Genomic DNA, 24,805 nt, shown 5'->3' with positions numbered 1-24,805 from the left:
AACAATACGTAATATACTATTAAGAAATACTGCAATAGAAGGCATCTTGTATTGGTACATCGACCCATCCGTGACCATTGTACTGTTTTACTCACCTGAAGAGCAAGTTCACATTTAGAGAGGATCTCAACATGAGCTGTCGCTTTGAGTCCCAGGGTTGCCTTTTCTTCTGCAGCACCTTCCATTGTAGTCAGAGTTTGTACATTATAATCAAATTCATAGGTCATTCCGGGTCGATATCTAAATTTAGAGGATTCTGGAAAACAAACGAGTAAAAAACTATTATAAAATAGATTTGATCGAGGAACAAGAAATATGTCGGTTGTTGAAACAGAATCGCCAAAGGTGTATGTGTTAACGAAAGTTGCGGTTATGTTTTCATTCTGATTCTGGTACTCTAATAAAATGTAATGAAAAATCTTTTTGTACAATTTGAGATACTTGTACATTACCGATTATAAAAATACTTTTAACATTTGTATATAAGACAAAGTTTTAATTTACCTGTGCATTTCTGTGCACACATTGTGTTATCGTTTCCATATCGAACATTAATTGGTCCTGGAAGAGTGAAAAATTATCATATATAAACATTATAAGCTATCAATATATTCCGGAGCGGGTGGTCAGTTGAAAAACCAAACGACAGAGTTAAAAAGGGGAGAAGCCACTCAAAATGGAAAATATTTCCATATTCAAACATTCGAATTCAAATAATGGAACCAGGAACAACCGGACATTTAGTTAAAATATGAAAAATGTAAAGGTAAATATGAAAGATTCCTACCTGCCAGCGCTCCAGCCACAAGGACTGCGAGTAGCAGTATTTTAGTCTCCATTTTACAGCGTGAGACCACCGCTTGTACACTAATGTTCTTCTATTATTCTGAATTAACCAGAGAATGAACTGATATATTTATACTCTCTCTAATCTTCAACAACATTTCAAAGTCCAAAACTTAACAGCGAACTCTGTAACTGTGTCAGATGCAAGGTAATCATTGTATCGAGGAAGGGTTGATATCAGTGAAGGTAGAAAATATCAGGTACGGGCTATATTTAGATTTTTTTCACATTAAAGGGACATATCTATGTAAATTTTAACACATTTTATAATTAGAATCAGAAGATGGCACTAAACACCTGATACCACTTTTCATTATGAAATACTTACTCACTTTTGATTGATATACTTCCTCATGTGAAAGTTCATTAGCTGCTGCTAATATTTCGTTAATATTTTGTTTTTATTTTGTGGTTCGAATAGTTGGTACTTATTTTAATTTTTACTCGTTGAACTAAATGGTGGTTAGAATTTCTCAGATCAACTCATTAAATTCTTATTTTGACTAATCTGGAGAGGAACTTACCAAAGCACAATTCAAAAACAGCTGTCCGCATCGGTCGGAAACAAGAATGGACATCAAGTCATGAGCATGCTAAAACTTCTAGATCGTTTGGATTAGAATCTGGGCCCCATTCCACAGAAAATCTTAAGTAAGAATTTGTTGTAAGTGCAGAATTTTGCTTGGAGAAATACTATACCTTTTCCTATTCCGATTTTTTGTCGGAAGTATAGTATATCTTAAATTCCAAACATACAAGTTCTTATCAAAGCCGTCTTTAAACTATCTAGTAGTGTTGCAGAATGGGGACAATGGCACTGAAGAGCAGTTCTGGATAGCAGCATTTAGAAAAACGGACAATGGCTTGTCTATGGATGTTAAGATGGAGGGGTCGAGCAGAGCCCCTAGAATTGCCAAGGAAGGCTAGCAAGACAGGATTTTCAACGACTCAATATTAGAAACTGGGGGATGGGGAAATGGCCAGTCTTATATTTGGGAAAAGAACGATAACGGCACAGGATAGTCGGAAAGGGGAACAGAGCGAAATAAGCATACATTTTATTTCTAGTACAAACGACACTAAGAGCGGAACAGACAAGGTGAACAGAACGAAATAAAACATACATTGTACATTATTTATATCCCCTGTATCGAACCCCACAACCCCCTCTCCCGCACCCCCCAAATCAGTTTTCTCATTTACACAAATTAAGTTATGGAAATTATAGTGTGTATTTACATAGTAAAGTTTTTAATTTGGTTTGTTGATCAAAACGGCTTGTACTTTGAACGCCCTCTTACACAACACTGGTTTAAATCACGTGCAAGGTTAAAATTGGGGTGAAAAGTCAAATTTTAATTGTAATCAGTATAATTACGTACTTTCTATTGGTTTTAAAACATGAAATCAGTCACAGCGAGATTTATCACATGGTATATTGATAATAGATAACAGTCCTGGGGTTTCAAGTCCATAAATTTGATTGAATTTGAGCGCTTTAACTGCAATGTGTTACAGTAGTGACAATCGCTTGGCAATGATCTTTCCCCTAAACGACAGCAGCTCCACTACCACGGCAGGGACTGGTTGGGCCCCCCCCCCCTCCCAGAACAAAATACAGGAGAGCATTATGTTAACAAATGAATTACCGGGCGGGAAGAACCCAACCCACTTTAGTCCACGGGCCCCCATATGTCTAGTTGAGTCACTGTTAAACGAGCCGGATTGATTGCACTTGTTAATCCAGTTTATTGTTGAATCTATGAGAGGAGACTAGACTACTTTTTGAATAGGCTTTTTTACTGAGTTGACAGTACCAGTTGCACATTGATATTAAGCGCTATGCATAGTCACTAGCTCAATCAGGTTGAGAAAGGAAGGAGGTAAAACACAATTTCGTTTCATTTTGATGTTATGGATCTAATGAAGCTTTGTATTTCAGGAGAATAACAACCATCTGTCCATCAGGTGTTCCGTGACTATCGCTTGGCAATAATCTTTACCCAGGACCAGGTCTATTGTGCTAATCTAGTTAATCCTTTTTATAAGCCCATTGTATAGATTAAATCTCGAAAAATATAAAAAATAAAGTCCCGAGAGGTGAAAAGACAATTGTTTTTTAAAGGGATTTATGGATAGTCGTCCTTTGACTACCCAAAATTATACAAAATGGATGCCGAGTTGAGAGTACAAATTGCACAGTGGTATTGAGTGAGAATGCTCTGTATTGAGGTTAAATTCGAATTGTGGTGTCTGAGAGAGGTCTCCCTCAAAATCATTTTGAAATTTAGATTTGGTATATTCTGACACATATTTTTTGGGCAAAATTAAATTATTACATTAGAAAAGAAATGGGTTACAATTAGAGGAATAAATCGTTTTCTATGCTCTCCTCCACTGACGCCGCAATTGTTGTGATTGTTGTTATAAAATGTTTTCCATGATCACTTACAGGTAACCCCTAGCTTTATGCTGATGCCAGATATCATAGTTCATGAACCCAGGATGATAAATCATATCAAATCATAAAAATTAGTTTATCACAGGTGTCAAAGATTTCATTTGTTTCATAATTAGCCGCTTTATCACAATTAATTATCAAACTATTATCTTGAAAAATATAAATTAGGTGACTTTCATACACAGAAAAATAGGACATGCATATAAAATTAAATGTTTTCAGCTAAAAGGTCACTAGAATGTATACTAAAATGGGTTCAGTAATGGCCTCGCCAAGTAAGAAAGGCGTCCTTACCGAGCTGTTACGACGACGTTAAGGTCACCATCAGCGTGGAGGAAGATATGGTTAGTGGGCACCATTGTCGCCAATAATCGACGTTGAGATCGCTACGGAATCTATACCCATACTGTCTGTGATCTGCTCACAATGGACCATTCTAAAAGTAATTCCTTCGTATGCTCGGGCCTGTCGTATGCCGCTACCTTGGAAAATGTACATATTACATTGAATTACATATCTTCATTAGCCCATCGTCTGAAACTACAGAAAGCCTAAGGTGTAGACGGTGGAGTTTTCCATGGATGCCTCCTACCACACTTCCTTTTGTCTCTTGTAATCAATTGGACCAAGATGTCAACATTACATGAACGAAATGAAAAGCTGTGGACAGGATGGACAGGCCCGTAACCCCTCCGAAAAATGAATTGTTCCCCTGAAAAAAAACCCCAATAATTCCATTACTGCAACTAAACACCATATACCATTCCCTCTCCGGATATATTACTTGCCCCTCCGAACAATCAAGTTTGAGTCTGGATACCGGCCAGTGACCAATTCATCCACACCTGCTGCGCTTGGTCTTAACAGGGCTTAACCTGCTGATGGTTTTGGACCAGTGGAGAATTCTTTTCAGGCAGCTGTTGATGAAGGTGTGCATTTTCTTGGACATCTTCCATGTCTCGGTTCCATACAGATGAATTCTGGCTACGGGTCTGGGTATGGAAGCAACTAGATGACTTAAAGACCTAGACCTTAACAGATAAGTTAACATATTTTATTGTATCATTGCGTACCATACGAAGGACAGCATAGAATTTACGTACATTATTCAGTAGTGCAATGTGAAACAAGAAAAATAATACAAATATACTATACAGATTTCTACATAAGATTGTTATAAAAATTACCACCGTTGATCCAAGCATAGAACTATTAGTGCCATAGAGGCAGGACAGGACGTCGTTCAAATTATGTTGTGCATCGCATTCTGTGACGTGACGATTTTCGTTCCATCTATTATAGTTCTATGGTCTAAGTTCACCTGTCGATAAATTGATCTTTATGATCTAGATCTGGCTCGTAGATCTGAAGATCAATACGAAAACCGAGGACACACTTCATGACATGAAGCCTATGCTTCGAGTTATGTGTGCCTCAACAAGTGTCATTAGACAACTCTATTTCGATTCCCAACTGCCCAGTATAATTAGGGGCTTAGATAGGTAATCTTGAACAATTAGCCATAATAATTACGGTCTTTCTGTCGAGGACTATGATTGGCTGAATCGGTAGCTTACAATCCTATCAAATCGCTGTATTTTGTAAAATTGGCTATTGCAGTCAAGGTACATGTCGAAGTTCGTACTAGATAGATAAACTAGGACTAGGGAAAGCTAGAGAATGTGGTTGAAATGGGTTTGGAAAAGTTAAAATTGATAATTAATTGTGTTCAAAGATAAAAAAAAAAAAGATAAACCAGATAAGTGGAAAATTCTAGTTTATATTTGGAGGCCAACTTGAATTTAAAACGATTATAATGAGATTGATGAAGCTTCAGAAAGTTATCCAAATGGTGGAAACGGAATGGAGTTATTCATCCAAATTTTCTGAGTCTGATTGAGTTAATGATGACTGAGCAGACTGAGCATGACAAACAGTGCTCAATGCTCAGATGGTGTGAAAGAAATTGAGCTTATGAAGATGGACAATGCCATGCTTGTAGTAAGTTTGTGCGCGACAGTAGCATTACCTCATGTTGGAAGGGTGGCTCAACTGCCATGGGAACTGGTTGAACCAAGTCCACGAGCCCCAACCACTAAAGGGGATTGAAAATCTTTAAATCCTTCGTTATATTAAAGGATGGCATATTTTAAAAAATAAATTTTGGGTGGGAAAGGGCCCCAACCCACTAGAGTCCACTAGAGTCCACGGGCCCAAACCCACTAGAGTCCACGGGCCCAAAACCATCTAGTTGAGTCACTGTAGTGGAAAAGAATTAATAAAAAACAATGCCATACTGTGTAGAAAATTCAGACAAGACAGCAGCGTTACCTCTTTTTGGAAATGGGATGGAGATTTACATCCTACTTTACTGAACCTGTCTGAATGGGCTAATGATGAATGTTCATCATACAATGTGCCAATACACCCAAGTTTTCATACCCACTGATTTTGGTGTTTACACCAAGGTTTTCATACCCACAGACTCTGTTAATGCTAATATGATAAAGATTTATTCTTCGGGTTAAAACAAAATATTATAGTGTATACAGAATTATATCAATTATTGAAGATGGTGCCCTCTTTGAAGCCAGTTTTATCGTCCGGAAGGCTGATAAGCCACAGCAGGCTTTGGCCATCTCAGAACATTTGAGTAGTGAAATTGTATTTGATGGTCATGATCTTTGGCCATCAATCAAAGATGTCACACATCAGAGACATAACCATTACAACCATCCCATTGTTAGCTTTACTTCTGTAACAGAGTTCAATGGCAAGAAAGGGGAATAATTTCAAGAGGTGCTTATAAGCAACAACTTATATCATATGATAACTGATGGAATGAGGTCAAAGGGTTGCACAGCGGTGAATGCACCATGGGGATGCTGACGTGGAAATAGTCAAGGCAGTCGTAGCAGCATCTCTTGAAGGTTCTACCATGATGATATCCCTATCATGTCTCGACAAAATGCTTCCACTGAGAGTCTCCTGAAGGCTATGCCAGCTTCAGACATGTGACAATCCACATTCCATGATACAAGAAAGGTGATCATTGTAGTCTAGGTATAAGACGTAGTTCGTAATAAATAGCTTGACATTATCAATATGTTTCAACTGCTTCCCTGCACAGACTGTAACACAGTTGTTTCCTCAATGACAAGCCTTTAGCCAGACTTGATTGTTCGGAGTGGCAAGTAATATAGCCCCCCTGTAGCTCCGGGCTTACAATGACAAAAAGAAAACCAGGTGGAAAATCTCAATGAATATCTGAACCTGTGAAGGATGAACATTTTAAAATAGAACACAGCTGTATAAATGGAGAAATCTGCTTTAATCGGACACTGATAATTACTGATCAAACTTATAATAATAATAATTTTAATTATAATAATAATGAAAATAACAATAATGATAATAATAATTATAGGCCTTTATTTTAAGTCAAAAAAATCACAATTTATTAAAATTTGAATTCTGAAAATGTAAATTAAAACATCTGCAAATAATTTTGAAATTTGATCGATATTTCCAAAATTTCTGACAAGGCTCAGACCACAGGACCACAAAACATTTCCATTCTCAACTTCAAGAAAAGGTACAAGCATTGTGCAACTGTAGGAGCTGCATTGAATTTAAGTAAAATCCCAGCTAAGTATGAAAAAAGGGTTGTGGCCCCAGAAGGCAATTGATTTTCAACATAAACTAAAAAAAAAGGTTTGGGTTTTGGTGAGATAATGGCAGACGAAATTTGTTCAATAGGAAAAAAAACGTAAGTAAAGTAGCTACACAGTAGATACCTGAATATTTTCACAAATTATAAATGGCAGAAAACAAACTATGAAACATAAAAGATGATGAGAAATTTTATGATATCCATGGTAACAATATACAATCCTAGTCTACATACAATATTTATATATATAAACAATCTTTGTTGTCATAGAAACAAATCTGATTAATTCTAAATATTTTCAAGGAAAGGGAGATAAACAATGTTATAAGATTAACTAATCAAAATCTTCCTGCTAGAAGAATTAGTAGTAAATTTGCATATTGTCATGGCGATGGCTATCCAATGCCCTAATTGTATAATTCTAAAAATGAAAGCTTCTGTATATCTCTATGATTATATAGCCTACTCAGCACTATTTGAACACTGTAAATTATTTTTATTTAATCAAAACAATGTTTAAAGGTTGTGGCCATAGGAACTGTTCTGAAGAAAACTATCTTATATTGAAGATCACAGTCCTAAACTTGTTGTTGTGCCCAATAATTATTATCAAGATGGTTTTATATATAAACAGATAATAACTATAACTGAACACCCCTCAATTCCTTTTGACCTATTCCAATAATGCATATTTCAACCATTGCTATATAGAAATTGGAACAGTCTATTTACATTATTAGGGATATCATATCAATGTTTAACCCAGATTGAGGTAAAAAAAAGAAAAAACACCGGATGAATGACTATAAAATGAAATGAAGGTTTGAAACATAATGGCTGCAAAAAAACTGATCTCATTGGAACCCTTGATTAACCTAACTTCATCCACACAATGTCAAGCTAGTACAATCTGCGTCCAGGCTTGTATCTAGAGAGGGGCCAGGCCCACAAGAAAATGTAGCCCCTTCTGAAAAATTTAGATGACTTGAAAGACATGTTATGTCGCCAAGGTTGAGCCCACCTTAAAAAATTTGGGTCAAAATAACTTGATATTGTGAAGATGAGTAAGTAACTTTTGAAAATCTGTTTTACAGCAACATTTAGGGGTAGAGAAAAGAGTCCCATTTCACACAGAAATAATGTAAAATTTCACACTTGCAACAAAATTGGTATCATAGGAGTTTTAGAGGATTTATTTATGATACATAGTTTTTACCATAAAAATTGTTTGGGCTAATTCAATTTTTCTTAAATTCAGACACACAAATGTCTTGAATGAAAAACACTCTATATGAAATTCAATGCAACACAAAATGGTTTTTAGCACTTTACAACCTAGGACTGGATAACATTTCCTTCACAATATTGTAGTCCACATTATCCAGTCCTATAATAACTATTTACAATCATCAGGTTTAAAAATAACATGTACCGGTATACAAGCCAACAGAAACTATATACTCCAGCACCCCCTTTCTCAAATGTGTCCCGATCAACTTTTGTCGCAGTGTGGTATTTCACACTTACAAATGATATTGAAAAGAAGATCTATTGGGAAATTATGTTTGAAATTTCAGATCTATGTTTCTACAAAGAGTTCACAATCAAACTTTTGAAGACAAAACATATTGTTTGTTTCTCTATCTACATCTTGTTTCAGTTTCAGTTCACCAATTAAACAACAATATTTCATTGAGGGCAAGGCTGGATAGAGTTTGCCAGTCATCTAATTGACATCCCTCAACTTTCAAATGAACTCCGCACTCGCAACATCAGAATGATGCTGTATATTATGAATGGAATGGCTCATTTAAAGATAAAGGGGTTTAAGGTTAACTTTCTAATGAACTTTTCCAGATATACAAACTGTCTATCGATTTCAAAGATAAAAGTGGGTTATAGGTATTGTAAAGAGGTTTTCTAAAAAATGTATGTGTATCAGGGACACTGATGGTATCAATTTGCACCATTTTAATTTTCAATCACAAGACTGTGGTTCCTGCAATTTTACTAAAACTAAGTGTGTGATGACATCACTAATTGTAAAATAGGCTTGAATAACATATGGCCTTTGCGAAAACCTCTTGACAATCCCTGTAAGGATATAAATTCTGTTGGCTATAGTTGATCTAATTATAAAGAACATCATTGATTAACTTGTTGTTCTGTTTTATAGTAAGACTGATTAGGTGTTACCACATTTCCTGGCATCACGTAATCTCCTATCATAAACTGGTTGCTGACTGGATAATGTTGAGTTCCTCCTGAGATTACACTCTGAAATATACAAATATACCACAGTTAAGTCTAATGTTCGAATGATACACACCATGTTATTGAGTGGGATATGAAAATTAATTTTTGGTTTAAAATTGGTCAGTATAAAAATACTACATTGTAGTCTCAGTATTTACGAGGACATGAGAAAATCATCAATGCTTCAGGGCGTTCAATTATTTTTATTTCCTGGTTGATCACCTTACTATTTCTAGTATCCCAAATATAGTCATTAAAAATTTCAAAAACTTGAATTCTAACTCATAGCCCCTAAAATGTTCTGACGGAAAACATGAAACTTGGTGCCCAAAATACAAATAATTCTAGAAAATGTGGCTGAACACCACAGTCAACAGAATCAGATGCAGATGATTCATTCGAAAATTCACTGGTACAAGAAAAATGCCTACAGCTGTCTCTTTCCAAATTCAAAAGAAAGAAAATGGGAGATAATTTCAGTGTTCGGTAGTGTACTGAAATATAGTTTTTGTTACTAATGGAAACAATACAAATGAAATGGCTTGTATTTACGTCAAATGTCATTCTTCAGAATTAATAAAACATGCAATTTTCAAAGCCAAAAAACAAATTTAAAAATAAGAAATTGCAAAAACATGGCCGCCACAGATAAACAATATAGTTTTATAGTGTCAAAAGTGCTCATAGATAAATAAATATTGATAATTTAAAAAAGATTAGATTGACAGAAAAGGAAGCTGTTATTTCAGAAGTATATTTTTTTCTATGCTTATTACAACTAGCTTTCATTGCACACCGAAAATTTGGACATTTTCAACTTTTTGTGATAGTATTTTTTTTTGTACTGTTGATAATTCTTCCCATTTACTTAAATGGATTGTAAAGATGTTTTCTAAATTTTTCATGAGTATCAGGGACGCTGATAGCATCAATTTGCACCATTCCAATTTTCAATCAGACGTCTGCAGACGTCTGATTGAAAATTGGAATGGTGCAAATTGATGTTATCAGTGTTCCTGATACACATGAAAAATTTAGAAAACATCTTTACAATCTCTTTAATAAAACCCAAAATATTGTCAGACACACATTCTAGTTTCAGAACGGACATTACAATAGAAAGAGAGGAGCAACATATGAAAATCATAAAATCTGAATTTTGAAAAGTTTCTTCAATTGAGGCCATAGATAAAATTTCAGTAAAACTTTCATTTATACAAAGAAATTTCAACACAATTTCAAAATTCAATCTTAATTTTCAAAAGTTTCTTCAATTAACCCAATAGATAATATTTCAGTAAAACTTCCACTGATGAAAAAAATATTCAACAAAATTTTAAGCAATATAAAATAGAACTAAAAACTAAGAAACAAGTTAATTCTAAAACGGAAAGTAAACGGAAAGCTAACTGACAGCATGCACTATATCATTTACCTGTGGGGCAAAATTAAGGGGGCTGATCCCCCCTCCGATTGACGTCCGATGACTATTGGAAACTGCTGTTTGACCAACACTGGGAATACTGCCTGGGTTTATAGGAGCCACTGTGGCTACATAAAAAATAAACAAAAACTTGTTACACATGTCAATCATGTTAGTGTTTATTCAAGACCTCATGAATATTGTACTTCGGTATTGATTATGGTGGCGCTGGATTGGTGAATTCTGAACAATCTCTGACCTTAATCACATTCAAAATTTACCCTTTTATTCCTTTCTCAGGAATTTCGAATTCTGTCTACACCACACCACCTTTTATTTGGCTCATGCGAAACACAATCTGAACCCTTTTCCAACTTGTTTTACTATACGCCCAGAATATGAGCAGCACTCACCAATAAAACGCTCCCATAGATCATGTGCAAAGGCATTATAAGAATATTTTGGCATCGGCAAAGAAACTGGAATTATTCTCGGAAACTTCCCAATTCCCATTTGACTTAGAGGTAACTAATACAGAATGTCAAAATATAACAAAAAACAAAAAACTTATAACACACTTCTTTAATAACAAAATGTTGTGTTTTTTGTTAATGTGCACTCTGCTTCAAACCAAAATCACACTATAGTGATCACCGGTTGTGTATGGTTGCAATTAAGAATAGCGGTCAAAAGTGTCCAACGCAACTCTTATGCTAATGATTTGTGAATTACCTTTGGAACTCATGGCCACTTTCATTATTCCCAACCATACGCAACTGGTAATCGCTATGGAGTGAGGGAACCAATAGCATTTAAAAAGTTAAAGGGAGATAACTTACAAACTGCTATTAAATTAGTTGGTATAACTCCCTGATTCATCAACTGACTGGCGTCCACCTGGCCGTTTAAAAACCCGTTAACATACTGGTTGGTCTGACCTGTAATATAATTAAGAACTGTTGGAAAAAACCAAAAGGTATTTTATCATCTGAACAAAAAGCAAGCATCTGAACTCGCAGAACCACTCTCTGACCACACTGTTTTCTGAATTGAAATTTGACAATCATTTTCATATGAATTGAAACATCAATTACAAAATACTACTGAGAGACTTATAGATTGTCTTTGGGTTGATGACAATGTTAACCATTGGGAAAGTTAATATTTGTAAACATGACTTTACAGAGGGGAAAACACACATTTTGTCGTTCGAATTCAAAATGAATATTTTGGATACCTGTCCGCGAACTTTTCTGACAAACAAGAATATTAGGCTGCAGAAACAAGGAAGTGGATGTAGAAGCCTCAAATCACAATTAGGTAATCAAAAACTCTGATGCCACAGTCTGTTGACAAGACAAGTAACTTACCTGTATAAGCGTTCCAATAGGTGTCAGTAGCTGACTGTGAGTTGGAGCCAGGTGGAGGTTGGGGCGTCTGACCAGTATAACGAAAGAAAGGATTTTTGAGATCTAGGGTATTGATAGATTTCGAATTGGTACCAGGTATATTTATTTCTATATCTACGTCATAACTTTGTCTGAAAAAAAACCCAAAATATAAAATTAGCCTCAGATCCTCAGTTATAGATGAAGAAGGCCAGGGCCATTGGGATAAGTACAGAATCTTAATTTTCCAATACAGCAGCTGATAAACTGAGAAACTTGTTCAAACTTTAGTATCAAAGCTGTTATTTGTATTTCAATGTACAGACTAACAATATTATGTTCGCACAATCAAAGTTGTTTCTATAGCTTTCAATTTTCAGAAGAAAACATTGCAATTTCAGCTTTGTCTTTCAGAGACCTATTGTGACTAAGTTTGTCACCGTACAAATTGCCTCAAAAATAGGGAATGGACAATACAGAATCCATTTTTCTCAACTCGAAAACTCACAACTGTTCTAAAGAAAGGTGTAAGGTAAATAATTCACAATTAATCAAACTGAGATACCATACCTTGTATTACATCTTAAAACACATCTTCCTGTTAAAACCTGGCCCTGTTTTACTAACACTGGGGTCTGAAGTAAACATCTTACTTGATACCAGTGAGTGAGAGGTTCGGTAGGGGACGTCGATAGCCATACGTTATTACTGAAATATACAAGATTTTATAACTATCATTTGGACAAGAAAATACTGTCTGAAACTGACCATATATCTATATTCTTTAGGATAAAGATTTTTAACAGATGTACACACCAGTCCACAATCTAACTTGGAAAGAAATCAGATCGTAAGGATTACTAAAACACTCTCTACACTAAAAGTTTTGTTATCTTGGATGGTTTTCAAAGCATGAACTACAACATAAAAGCCAGCAATCAACTGTTTCTTTATGACAATGACTGATACAATGATACACAGGGCAATCACATTATATTTTTACGCGAAAATTCTTCCCAGAAAGCAAACCAGAATCCTCTAATGCTTCCTCATGAAAGTTTATAGCAAGGAGAGCGACAGCTAAGATAAGATAAGGAAAATAATATTTTAACAGAAACTCTTACCTAGATCCAAAGAAACCGACATCAAACCAGAAAGCAAGGCCATGTATCATACCAGTTGTTAGAAGCGTGAAGGAGAGGGGAATGTCAATCACATGGAGCTCAGTTTCATCTGCTTTCTGGAAGTCTACGGAATATTTGTGTGGTTTGGATAAACAAATTCTTACATCAAATGTGTCCTGGAAAGAAAGATAATCATTTCATTATAGTTATACAGTCGTCTCTATATTCACTTTACCAACTAACAGAACTTAATCCTAGCCATCCATACCATTTTTAGAAATTAAATTGAAAACATAAAGACGCATGTAAAAAGCCGTCATCTAAATATCTACTTTATCTGCAGATAACTCTGAATTTTAACTATAGGCAAATCTGTGGGTCTTCATAGTTTGTGGCAACTAAATAGCTAGTACAGAACAGGAGCTCTCACAGAGCTCATAGATGATTTAAAAAAAATAAAATTCAGCCACATATAGAATTGAGGGGTAAAGTATGGCAACAAGGTTTCAATATATGATATCTGTACAAATATACTAACTACAATAGGTTGTTTAAAATATTCTAAAACTGCTGCATTACGTAGAGTTGTTAAGTTTACACCATGAAATGATTCTTGGTACCTGAAATAGGTCAAATGAATTAAAATTTACATAATAACAGCAAGGTTTGATATAGTGAATCATTTATTTGACACCCCTCGATTTTAAATGAACTATTCCTCACATGCATACCGTTCTATCATGTGAAACTGTATACGAGGGTTTTAATAGGAAGAGCTGGTTTTTAAAATTAGGGTTGTTTGTCTTGCCTGTGACATTATACCTGGCCTTGTATTAGGCTAATGAAGATGGGTGCACACATTCGACAAGAAAGTGTCATTAATCTACTATCCTTTTTATTTTTAAAAGGGGCATGCACAGGAGAAACTCTAATTCATGTTGCAATCAAATGTCCTATCAAAGGACATAATTCTTCTTGTAATCATTGTCACAATTCTACTCAAAACATGGCCATGTATTCTTGAAATGATCTTAGAGCTACGATGTCCTAGAATCAATGTTAGAAGATAAGAATCTAGGACATCCTAGTGCTAAGATTGTTTCGAGAATATGTGGCCTGAACTTCTTAAACAGAGGGAAAAATAAAATACTGTGTGTCCAAGGAGCATTTTCTCAATAAAACGTACCAGAAATTAGCTTTAGAATATTGTTCATTATATAATGCTTCATCTGTAAACGGTGCTATATGAAGATCTCCTTGAGTAGGGAACATTCTACCTGAAAATAATTTCAAAAATGTCAATTACAATTAATATACAAGTACCTCTTTTAAAAATTGAATTGGCAAATGATAATAGAAGCACATTCCACTCTTATGTTCCACACCTGTCAAAGGAAATTTAGATACAAAGACATGCAGTGTCCAATGAGGGCAATTTTACTCATGAAATAGCATTAAAAGGGGAATGAAGATTAAGGTCCAACATATCTGATGCCAATGCAGTGTGCAATTTTGCAAATTTTGCGTAGACAGCAACATAAGCTAACTGTCAAAGGATCGTAATTTTGATTTCCAACTGATTGTAATTTTGATTTCCAACTGATTGTAATTTTGATTTCCAACTGATTGTAATTTTGATTTCCAACTGATTGTAATTTTGATTTCCAACTGTACAACACGCAGGGTCATGAAAGAGTGTAAAGAGATAGCCTTACCTCCAGGTTTGAGCCATTTTTTAGCATGTAAATAGCTTTCTAACATACGTTCGTTAAACAACATATACCCCATGGGTTCTGAGATTATAATATCAACTTTTTCTGGCACGTCAACCTCCTCCACTTTACCCGTTATAACTTCTATCTTATCACCTAGATTATTGTGGGCCACCAACATCTGAAAAAATTTAAAACCAAAGCTAGTAATTAGAACCCTTTCAAAGCTTTTATGCACAATATAAATCCGAGCACTGGTGATCGATTGTCAATTCCACTCAATAAAACAGTATTGCAAAGAATAATATCAGACACGGCACAAATTCCAGACTGATTCCAATGAGACGAGATACATGACACTGCTTGTGCTTTCTTAACATTCAGATTCAAGAATGCCTTATTTCTACTCTACATTTAAACCTTAGATACAAGTTAATCAATCATATAGTAATATTCAAGACATGGACATCAATGAGAATTGTTTGGATATCCGTATGTAGAATCTGCCAATACTTGGTCAACCAACAAAGTGTAATCTTACCTCACAATGTTGAGCCATACTGCTGGCCTCGATAGCATAAACTTTTTTAGCACCAGATTGAACAGCGAAGAATGATAAAATACCTGATCCAGCTCCTACGTCTAATACAATCTAAAAATAGAATTTATAAATGGACAAAATCAGCAATGTGGATAATTCATGAGGACTGCTGTGAGCTAAACAAATCGTTTTATGGGATAATACAATATCATGGTGTACTACTCCTTGGTTTATTATACACAAGGTTACAAAAATCTACATTGTTGTCATCAAATGAGGACAATGTAAATTGTTGAAACGTTCTGTACAATAAAACTTAGGAGTAGTATTCCATATAAACTGATGATAACAATGTAAATGTAAATTGTGTACAATAAAATTCAGGAATAAAAGTCAGGACTAGTGTACCATAAAATTGTGAGGCATTACTTAATGTGATCTCTACCCCTAAATGTCGCTTTAGCATTATCATCGAATAATTGATAAGCTCACTTCAGTTTAGAGAGAAGACAAAGTGAAAAGCAATTCTTACCTTGTCAGTAAAATCTGATAAATTACTGAGCATAGCTTGTTGATATGTAGACGTTCGGATATAATCTTGCATCATATTCTGTTGCTGAGATAAATAACCATAAAACTGGAAAGAAAAAGGAAGAACCTATAGCCAAGTGGGAGATATGTTGAGGGATGGGATATTCTGTTTTTTTCTCGTGATTAAGAAAACAAACTGACAACTACATGTAGTGTTAAAGGACAGAAATCTTGCCAAGAGAAACCAAGTGGTTGCATCAAAAGTATCATTAATGCCATATTGCCACTAAATCAAATTTTAATGATTATTTTCATATGAAATGGAATATTAACTTCCAAGTATTAGTTCTCAGGTTTAGAGGAAAGTTTGTAAAGTTTCTGATGTATTACAAAAACCAACCTGAAAATACTGGACTGCAGAGGCCTCATCTGTTCTTTCAGTAAAAACTGATAATTTTTTATTTTTCTGTTGTTTTAAATGGTGTTGAAAGGATTTTAAAGCTGAAAGACAAATCAATGAAATAGCAAAACTCAGGATTTGAACCCATGGCACCTAATCGCTTAACAATCCAAGACAATCCAACTCACTACTGAGCTATTCCACTGTCCTAACAGAGGACAATCCAACTCAATACTGACTGAGCTATTCCACTGTCCTAACAGAGGACAATCCAACTCAATACTGACTGAGCTATTCCACTGTCCTAGCAGAGGACAATCCAACCCAATACTGACTGAGCTGTTCCACCGTCCTAGCAGATGACAATCCAACTCAATACTGACTGAGCTATTTCACTGTCTTAACAGAGGACAATCCAACTCAATACTGACTGAGCTGTTCCACTGTCCTAGCAGAGGACAATCCAACTCAATACTGACTGAGCTATTCCACTGTCCTAACAGAGGACAATCCAACTCAATACTGACAGAGCTATTCCACTGTCCTAGCAGAGGACAATCCAACTCAATACTGACAGAGCTATTCCACTGTCCTAGCAGAGGACAATCCAACTCAATACTGACTGAGCTGTTCCACTGTCCTAGCAGACGACAATCCAACTCACTACTGACTGAGCTATTCCACTGTCTTAACAGAGGACAACCCAACTCAATACTGACTGAGCTATTCCACTGTCCAAGCAAAGGACAATCCAACTCAATACTGAATGAGCTATTCCACTGACCTAACAGAGGACAATCCAACTCACTACCGACTGAGCTATTCCACTGTCCTAGCAAAGGACAATCCAACTCAATACTGACTGAGCTATTTAACTCTGGACAGCTCTTTCCACCTCCACTTTACTCACCATGAACTGAAGTAAATTGAATACAATGAGAGGTTTGGTTGTTGGTGATTATTAAAGATTGTTTTCCCAGTCGACTTGTTTCTGTATCATTGTTTATTTCGATTGGCTTCACTTTATCTACAAAAATAGCATGAATAAATGATCCTCGGGTCTGTGAAAAGTCTTGTTTTGAAGTGAAAATTAAGCCCCCTAAACGCTCAAAATTCATCTCAGGCCATCTGAAATCAATGAAGTTCTGGGAGGGCCTCTGCCATGCAGTGTCAGCGCATAGTAGATTAGATTACACTCATGAAAATTTGCTGGAATAAAGCCAAAAAACATGCTTCCCATTGACAGACATAAGACTTCAAAAAACAAAGTATTGAATGGGGGCACCTGCATGACTTATGGGGCAATATATAAAATCTAATTATATACTCGAACTGCCTGGTAATAATAGCTTCAAAACATTGTCAGTAGCCCATGAGATAACACCTGCCTCGGTAAGTTCATGAGTAGTGACATCACACAGATCAATGGAATTAAATGGCCTTTGTTATGATAACCAAAATAGGAGGGAAATTTTTGTCGATCTAGACTAGTTTTCTGACAAAAGTAAAGAAATAAGCTCAATATTACCACTTCCAAAAGATAGAACGATATTTTCTGCTGGGGCTTTGACAACCAAATCATGAGGATTCCCAGATAGTGGCTCAAATTGGCCATTTTCCGACAGCAATGAGACCTGCACGTTGTCGAAGTTCGCCATGTTGGAAATTTGTAGAGTAATGGCGGCTTCCTTCAAACTTAGTCCTGCAATCATTTACAAGTGGAAATTTTCAAAAGACTATTATTTTCTTTCTCAAAATAAAGAATCAGAGTAAACATGTTAATAAAACGTAAAATGTCACCAAAAATATGAAAATTTATCACTTTCCAGTCTTAAATCTGTAGTATTGATGATTATTCGTTTCGGATTATTCCTAAGAATCTAAAATTTTAGAAAAGCCATGTCAACATGGCGGCCCACGTGGGAAATTTATTTATGCCGGGTGATGTTTTGAACAATTTAAAGGAATCTGAAGCATCTAAGAAAGTTTTGGTTGGTCCCGGGCTTAGAATCGATGAAGATGTAGTCACTGTATCGAAACCTGGTGTGCTTCGATTCAGAGAACCTAATTTGTACTGGATAGACAGTCCTCAAAAGAGAGTAGGTATCCGTTTTGCTTTGTTTACATTTGTTATATGCCTATCAAGAGCAAGTTGTGGTATGCGATTCCCTAGTCCTCCCATAAATAGATGTATGAAAATGTGTATTATGTATGATGTTTTCTTGTTATTTTAATCAATTTAATTTTACATTGGTGATTGGAATGACAATATCAAAGAAATCAAGTTCAATATTCAATGGCTTCTTAATTGAGTCTTAATGAAAACATCAATCACACATTTCTGAATTGATTTAAGACAAGATCAACACCTTCTTAATTAGTTTTTGAGGGGAAGAAACCACTTGTAATTGGGGTCCTTAGAAATTAAAAGGATTTAAAGGGATACTACATCTTAGAATGAAAATAAAATTTTAATTTTGCTCAAATTTGGCCATTAAAAGTATATATCCATCAGTGGACTTACCAAATATTAGCCACAGAGCGAGTGTATTCTAAGACGTAGTATCACTTTAAAGAGGTGGATATCACTTGTGTTGAAATTAAACAGGGGGTTAACCACTGCATGTCATTTATTGTTAAAATGTAGACATTGCATTGAAATATGATTTATATTAAGATTTGGATTAAGATCCTTGATCTGTATTGAACACTATCAGCTTCTAGATCACCTGGGTATTTTATTGGTATGTGCACAGTCATGATTGTTTCCAATTTTTAAAAAACCTATATTCATTTGTGTTAGATGGTGATGTTTATATACATTTTTTGAATAGAAGAAAAAAAGATATTGTTATATCTATAAATCAGTTATTTCTGTAATTTTTCAGTATATACCGGTGAGGGGTGATGCAGTGTTGGGAATTGTTACACAGAAGATGGGGGATATGTTCCGAGTGGATGTAGGAGGCAGTGAATTGGCTACATTACCATATTTAGCTTTCGAAGGTGCTACAAAAAGAAACAGACCTGATGTTAAGGTAGCTAATCCTGTTGATTTTCTCTCAACCTTACTCTTGATTAATTATTTTGACATGTAATATGGTTGTCTGTGGGCCTTTTCCACGAAATTCCACATAGGATGATTTTGGTGCTGATCAAACAATGCATTGAATCATTCAATTCATATACATGTAATTAAGTTATATCCATGGAAATGAGCTTATCTTTAAGTAGAAATATTGACTTCAACTTCTTCAGGCATACACACCATCTAGAGTACCATCTAGAGTATTCATTTTAAGATTGTCATCTCTACTTCCCATTCAAAGAATCTTCAAATATCAGCATCCTAGATCAAACAGCTAATACATGTATTGTTGATTTTGGCATTATATTGTCCACTCAGCTTCCCTTTCAAAAAATAGCTTCTAATATAAGGCTAATAATGTTTAGGTTTGTCCACTCAACATCCCTTGGTAAGAGTCCACATTATTATTTTGATTATCTCATTATAGGTAGGAGATATCGTATTTGCCAAGTTTTCAGTAGCTAATAAAGACATGGAATCAGAGTTGGTGTGTATTGATAAACAGGGTAGAAATAATGGTATGGGAGTCATTCGAGATGGGGGTTTTCTTCATTATTCCTCTATTAACCTCGTCAAAAAGTAAGTCATAATGATATGTAATAGTGCCCAATACATCAATTGTAGAGCAATATAGAAATACCACTGTTAAAATAGTACTCAATACATCAATTGTAGAGTGATATAGAAATACCAATGTTAACATTGTACTCAATACATCAATTGTAGAGCAATATAGAAATACCACTGTTAAAATAGTACTCAATACATCAATTGTAGAGTGATATAGAAATACCACTGTAAAAATAGCGCTCAATACATCAATTGTAGAGTGATATAGAAATACCATTGTTAACATTGTACTCAATATATCAATTGTAGAGTGATATAGAAGTACCACTGTAAAAATAGCGCTCAATACATCAATTGTAGAGTGATATAGAAATACCATTGTTAACATTGTACTCAATATATCAATTGTAGAGTGATATAGAAGTACCACTGTAAAAATAGCGCTCAATACATCAATTGTAGAGTGATATAGAAATACCATTGTTAACATTGTACTCAATACATCAATTGTAGAGTGATATAGAAATACCACTGTAAAAATAGCGCTCAATACATCAATTGTAGAGTGATATAGAAATACCAATGTTAACATTGTACTCAATATATCAATTGTAGAGTGACATAGAAGTACTACTGTTAAAATAGTGCTCAATACAACCTGAAACATGTTGTTACTCAGATGTTGTTTTTAGACTGAAATAAATCCCTAGAATGTGCTCTGATAACCTTTAGATTTAGAAGATTTGTAAAAATATTAAGCTTCTATTTTTTTAAATTCTTGGTAAAAATAGTCTTAAGATTTTGTGTTTATATAACTATCAATAATATGAATGATGTTTGTTGTAAAGCATAAACAATTTTAACTAATAAGTCCTAGTGATAATGTATATGTTCGCCTCTGGTTAAGAATTTGATGTTTGTAGTAAATCATTAAATTTCTATTCCAGACTGACAAGTCCAGATAATGTATTATTTAAAACTCTGGGTAAAAATATGAAGTTTGAGACAGCAGTTGGAATGAACGGACGTATCTGGGTGAAAGGAAGGAATATTAAAGAAACAATAGGGATAGTGAACGCTATTTCTGTATCTGAGTTTATGAACAATGAACAGATTACTTCCATGTGTAAAAGATTGTCTGATTCATTGGCTGGATTTTGATTTAAGAAAAAAATACAGCTTTTGTTTTGAGATGTTGAAGATAACAATTTGATTAAATGCATCAAAATAAGTGAAGTATCAGGAAAAATGCCATCTGTATGTGATATATACCACTGCATTCATTTAAATACGATTGTGAAGTGCTCTTATGGTTTTGTCAATTTCTTCTAATATTATACATCTTGATGTGCTACTTGACAAAGTGTTCTAGAAAAACAGACAACTTAACGAAGACTTATCAAGTGTATTTCTAATGTCTATACTCCATCATGAGTTGTATATATATATATATATATATATACCTAAATTACAATAAGTATACTCAAGATCAAGACTTTTATATCCAGGTTGTAACAATATCAAGGCAAATGCCTCATGGTGAATTTGACAAGAAATCAAAGTATGTATATAAGAAAATATTCTAATAAATATGATCTTATGTCTACCCAAAAATTTGTCACCTTGCTATGCTGATAAAATTGTTAACCATTGGAAAAGTTAATAGTCTGTAGAATGTGGGTCACTGTACTGAGCTATAACTAGTAACACGTGGCACATGTTTAAAAATGTTGGATGGATGGATAGAAACGTAGGAATGAAAGAAATGGAGTTTTACTTCCTTGGAAAGCTATAAATCTAATTCTGTTCAAAATTGTCTCCCTGCAGTTGCAATTATTTGATAATGAATCAAGACATAGCTCTTGTTATCAGTATCAGAATATAGATATCATACAGCAAAAACAAATAAATTAATATATTATATTTAATATACACTAACAAACAATATGACAAATATATACAATTTACAAATTATCACTGGTTTACACACTTACAGCTACAGACTGACAATCAACCAAAATACTGTTGAATTCCAAATCATTCATCAAATGTGAAAGAGCAATCAAATGCCAATGATAAAATTTTTAGGTAATGGTTATTTAATTGTTCTAAGCTCTAGAAATATGAAATTACAATTTGAGGGGTAACTGTGATAGTTCAATAGCAAATTAATATCTCTTAATATCTGATACACCTGATGCCACTGCCACTCCAGATATGTAATTTCTTTCCTTATGGAGAATCACATTGTTGATAAAATCAAATCCGTAATTTTACTTTCTCCTCGCTTGAATAAGTTGTTGATTCTATTTTCTGAGCAAAGTTAAAACAGTTTCTCGAATTTTTCCCATTATTTTTATGAGAATTGGAATAGCAGCCTCAAAATAGTACTGATGGTCTTAGAATGTCTTTGTTTTGATAAAAATATAAGCATGAGCACACATTATTTTCAGCAAAAATCTTTTTTTGAGTTGAAATTTCTAGGAGAGAATTGTGTTTCTTTTCAACATAAACTTACAAAATATTATATTAAGACATTCTAAGACTATCAGTACTATTTTGAGGCTGATATTCCAATTCTCTTAAAAAATATAAAAAAAATTCAAAAAACTTTTTAATTTACTCAGACTAGCTTAATTTTGGCACGGAAAATCTATCTTGATTAGACATATGTCCTTATAACCATACCCTCTTTATAAACCATGCAAGTGCACTTTCTTTACTCACAGGTGAGTTCACCCAAATTTTCTGACAATTTGTCCTTCAAAGGATTTAAAACTGAAACATGTCAGCAGCATGAGACCTGCTCTAGTCAAATATATTGGTAATGTAGGCACTGCAATATAAGCTTAATCAATAAGGACAATATTCCTCTCCGTTCCTTCCTAACACAAGTTTTCATCCTGAATAAACATAAACAAGATATTTCAAATATATAAACAAACTCACTCTCGTATACGTTTATCCATTAGTTCAACACACTAAAAACAAACTTTATCCAAAATAAAAGTTTCACACTAGGATTAAAAAAAAAATAAAACAATTTATCCAAGTTTAACTGATAGATCTGCATTGGAAAAATTTCCATGGAAAATAATTTTCAAATCAAGGTAATTAATGCGATTGTTTAAGAAAGTATTTAACACAATCATCAATTGTAAACGTTAATCACATCTGATTTCATGTAAATATTAATCAATTGCAGCTGATGACAAAAACCAAATTCCCCATGTCCAACTCTGTAGATTTACATCCAAAAAAGGTTTCACAGAATTGAAACATCACTTTATATATTGAAGCTCTCTCCACAACCACACATGCCCTTGATATTAGGATTATTGAAAACAAACTCGGATGACAGATTTCCCTCGGTATAGTCCATCTCTGTACCTAATAATGTCAACTGAGCCTTCGAATCAATTATCACCTTCACACCTAAAATAATATAATTATTAATTAGAGAAACTTTAAAAAAAACAATATGGTATGGATTTGAGAACAGGCTTTTACCTATAACAACCCAATTAAGAAGAAATGACCTTTTTGAGCCCCACAAACCTTTTACACGTTAAAGTGTTTTTTTTCCCTATCTTAGCCAATGACATCTTTGACTTTGATTCCGGTGAATGATAACAACCTACGTATTGATTTAATTATCATTTTCAACTTTTATATAACTTATAATTTTGGTCAATAGAGAGGACGTCTGTCTTTCATTACAGCTTACCATCTTGGATGACTTCTTCATCAAATTTTCCCTTTTCGTTGGTATATTCTAGAGTATAAGACAAACCATTACAGCCTCGTGTCTTAACTCCAATCTTTACACCTAACTAAATATAGACATATAATATTGTTGTTTTTTAAGAAAAAAGATGCAAAATTACTTTAAGTAGGACTGGGCATCATCACAAAGTCAAGCTTTTACGAACTTCATCTTATACCTTCACTGCTAAGGCCATCTAGCTTGTTTCACAGAAGTTTGCAAATGCAGGGATTTGATTGGATTGTACTCTAGCAAATACAGTCAATCAGAGCTATCATCACAAAAACACTGTAAACAATAACTATAAGCCATAAAGTTTACAGTTTTTCTGACAGGGCTCTCATTGATTATTCTCTGCTTAAATCTAAATCGCTGCATTCAGTGCTGCAAGAATACTGGCCATAGCAGTCAAGGTGGAAAAAGATGTTTGTAATAACTTGACATTGTGAAGATGGTGGATGATTTACATGACAGCTTAAAACTGCAAAAGCTCTGTCAAATTACTTTGCTGCTAGGATGTCAAAAAGTAATATAATTATATGGGCTATTTCAGCTGGAGTGGTATATGATATCACCTTTCCAAATTTCAACAAAAATTTCATCAAAGTTCTACTTTTAGAGGAAAATTAAGCTCAATTTCCAAAAAGCTGCCCTGATCAGGATTTCATATCAGAAAAATACATCATTTTTGTAAAAAATGATTTCTATTTTCTCACCATTTCTGGCTTGGCTTTCATTAACTCTTGTATTTTATTTATAGCATTATTTGTCTGAAAAATAGAAATAAAAGTAAAAAAACAAGCTTTAACTCTCTGGGTAGAATATTTCACTTGTCAATGCTTCACCAGATTTTAACAACCCTTGTCCAAAAAAGTGTTGCATAGAATTAACTTTAGTAAAGTACCCCAAACGAGAATCAGATATTCATTTGCTTAGGCTATCAGGGGGATTTAATTTTTTATACGCCCACACGTAAGATGGGCGTATATTGTAATCAGCCCGTCGGTCGGTCCGTCCGTCCGTTCA

The 24,805-nt window shown here is 34.4% G+C and overlaps 1 protein-coding gene across 1 annotated transcript; it reads right to left on the bottom strand.

Annotated features, from left to right (window-relative positions):
- Positions 1-6,129: 6,129 nt before the first annotated feature.
- LOTGIDRAFT_164907 (hypothetical protein) lies at positions 6,130-23,975 on the bottom strand (the record flags this gene model as incomplete). The annotated part of the gene is made up of 13 exons (XM_009061417.1): positions 6,130-6,192; positions 9,177-9,257; positions 11,238-11,239; positions 11,392-11,445; positions 12,030-12,199; positions 12,618-12,755; positions 13,172-13,347; positions 13,710-13,791; positions 14,358-14,448; positions 14,887-15,064; positions 15,425-15,535; positions 15,957-16,061; positions 23,958-23,975. The coding sequence occupies 13 exons, from the start codon at positions 23,973-23,975 to the stop codon at positions 6,130-6,132; spliced, it is 1,269 nt and encodes a 422-aa protein (XP_009059665.1).
- Positions 23,976-24,805: the final 830 nt, after the last annotated feature.

This window comes from Lottia gigantea, assembly GCF_000327385.1.
Source record: "Lottia gigantea unplaced genomic scaffold LOTGIsca_48, whole genome shotgun sequence".
Taxonomy (NCBI): Eukaryota; Metazoa; Mollusca; class Gastropoda; family Lottiidae; genus Lottia; species Lottia gigantea.
Note: the sequence above shows the minus strand (reverse complement) of the source record. Positions and strands in the feature narration are given on the sequence as shown.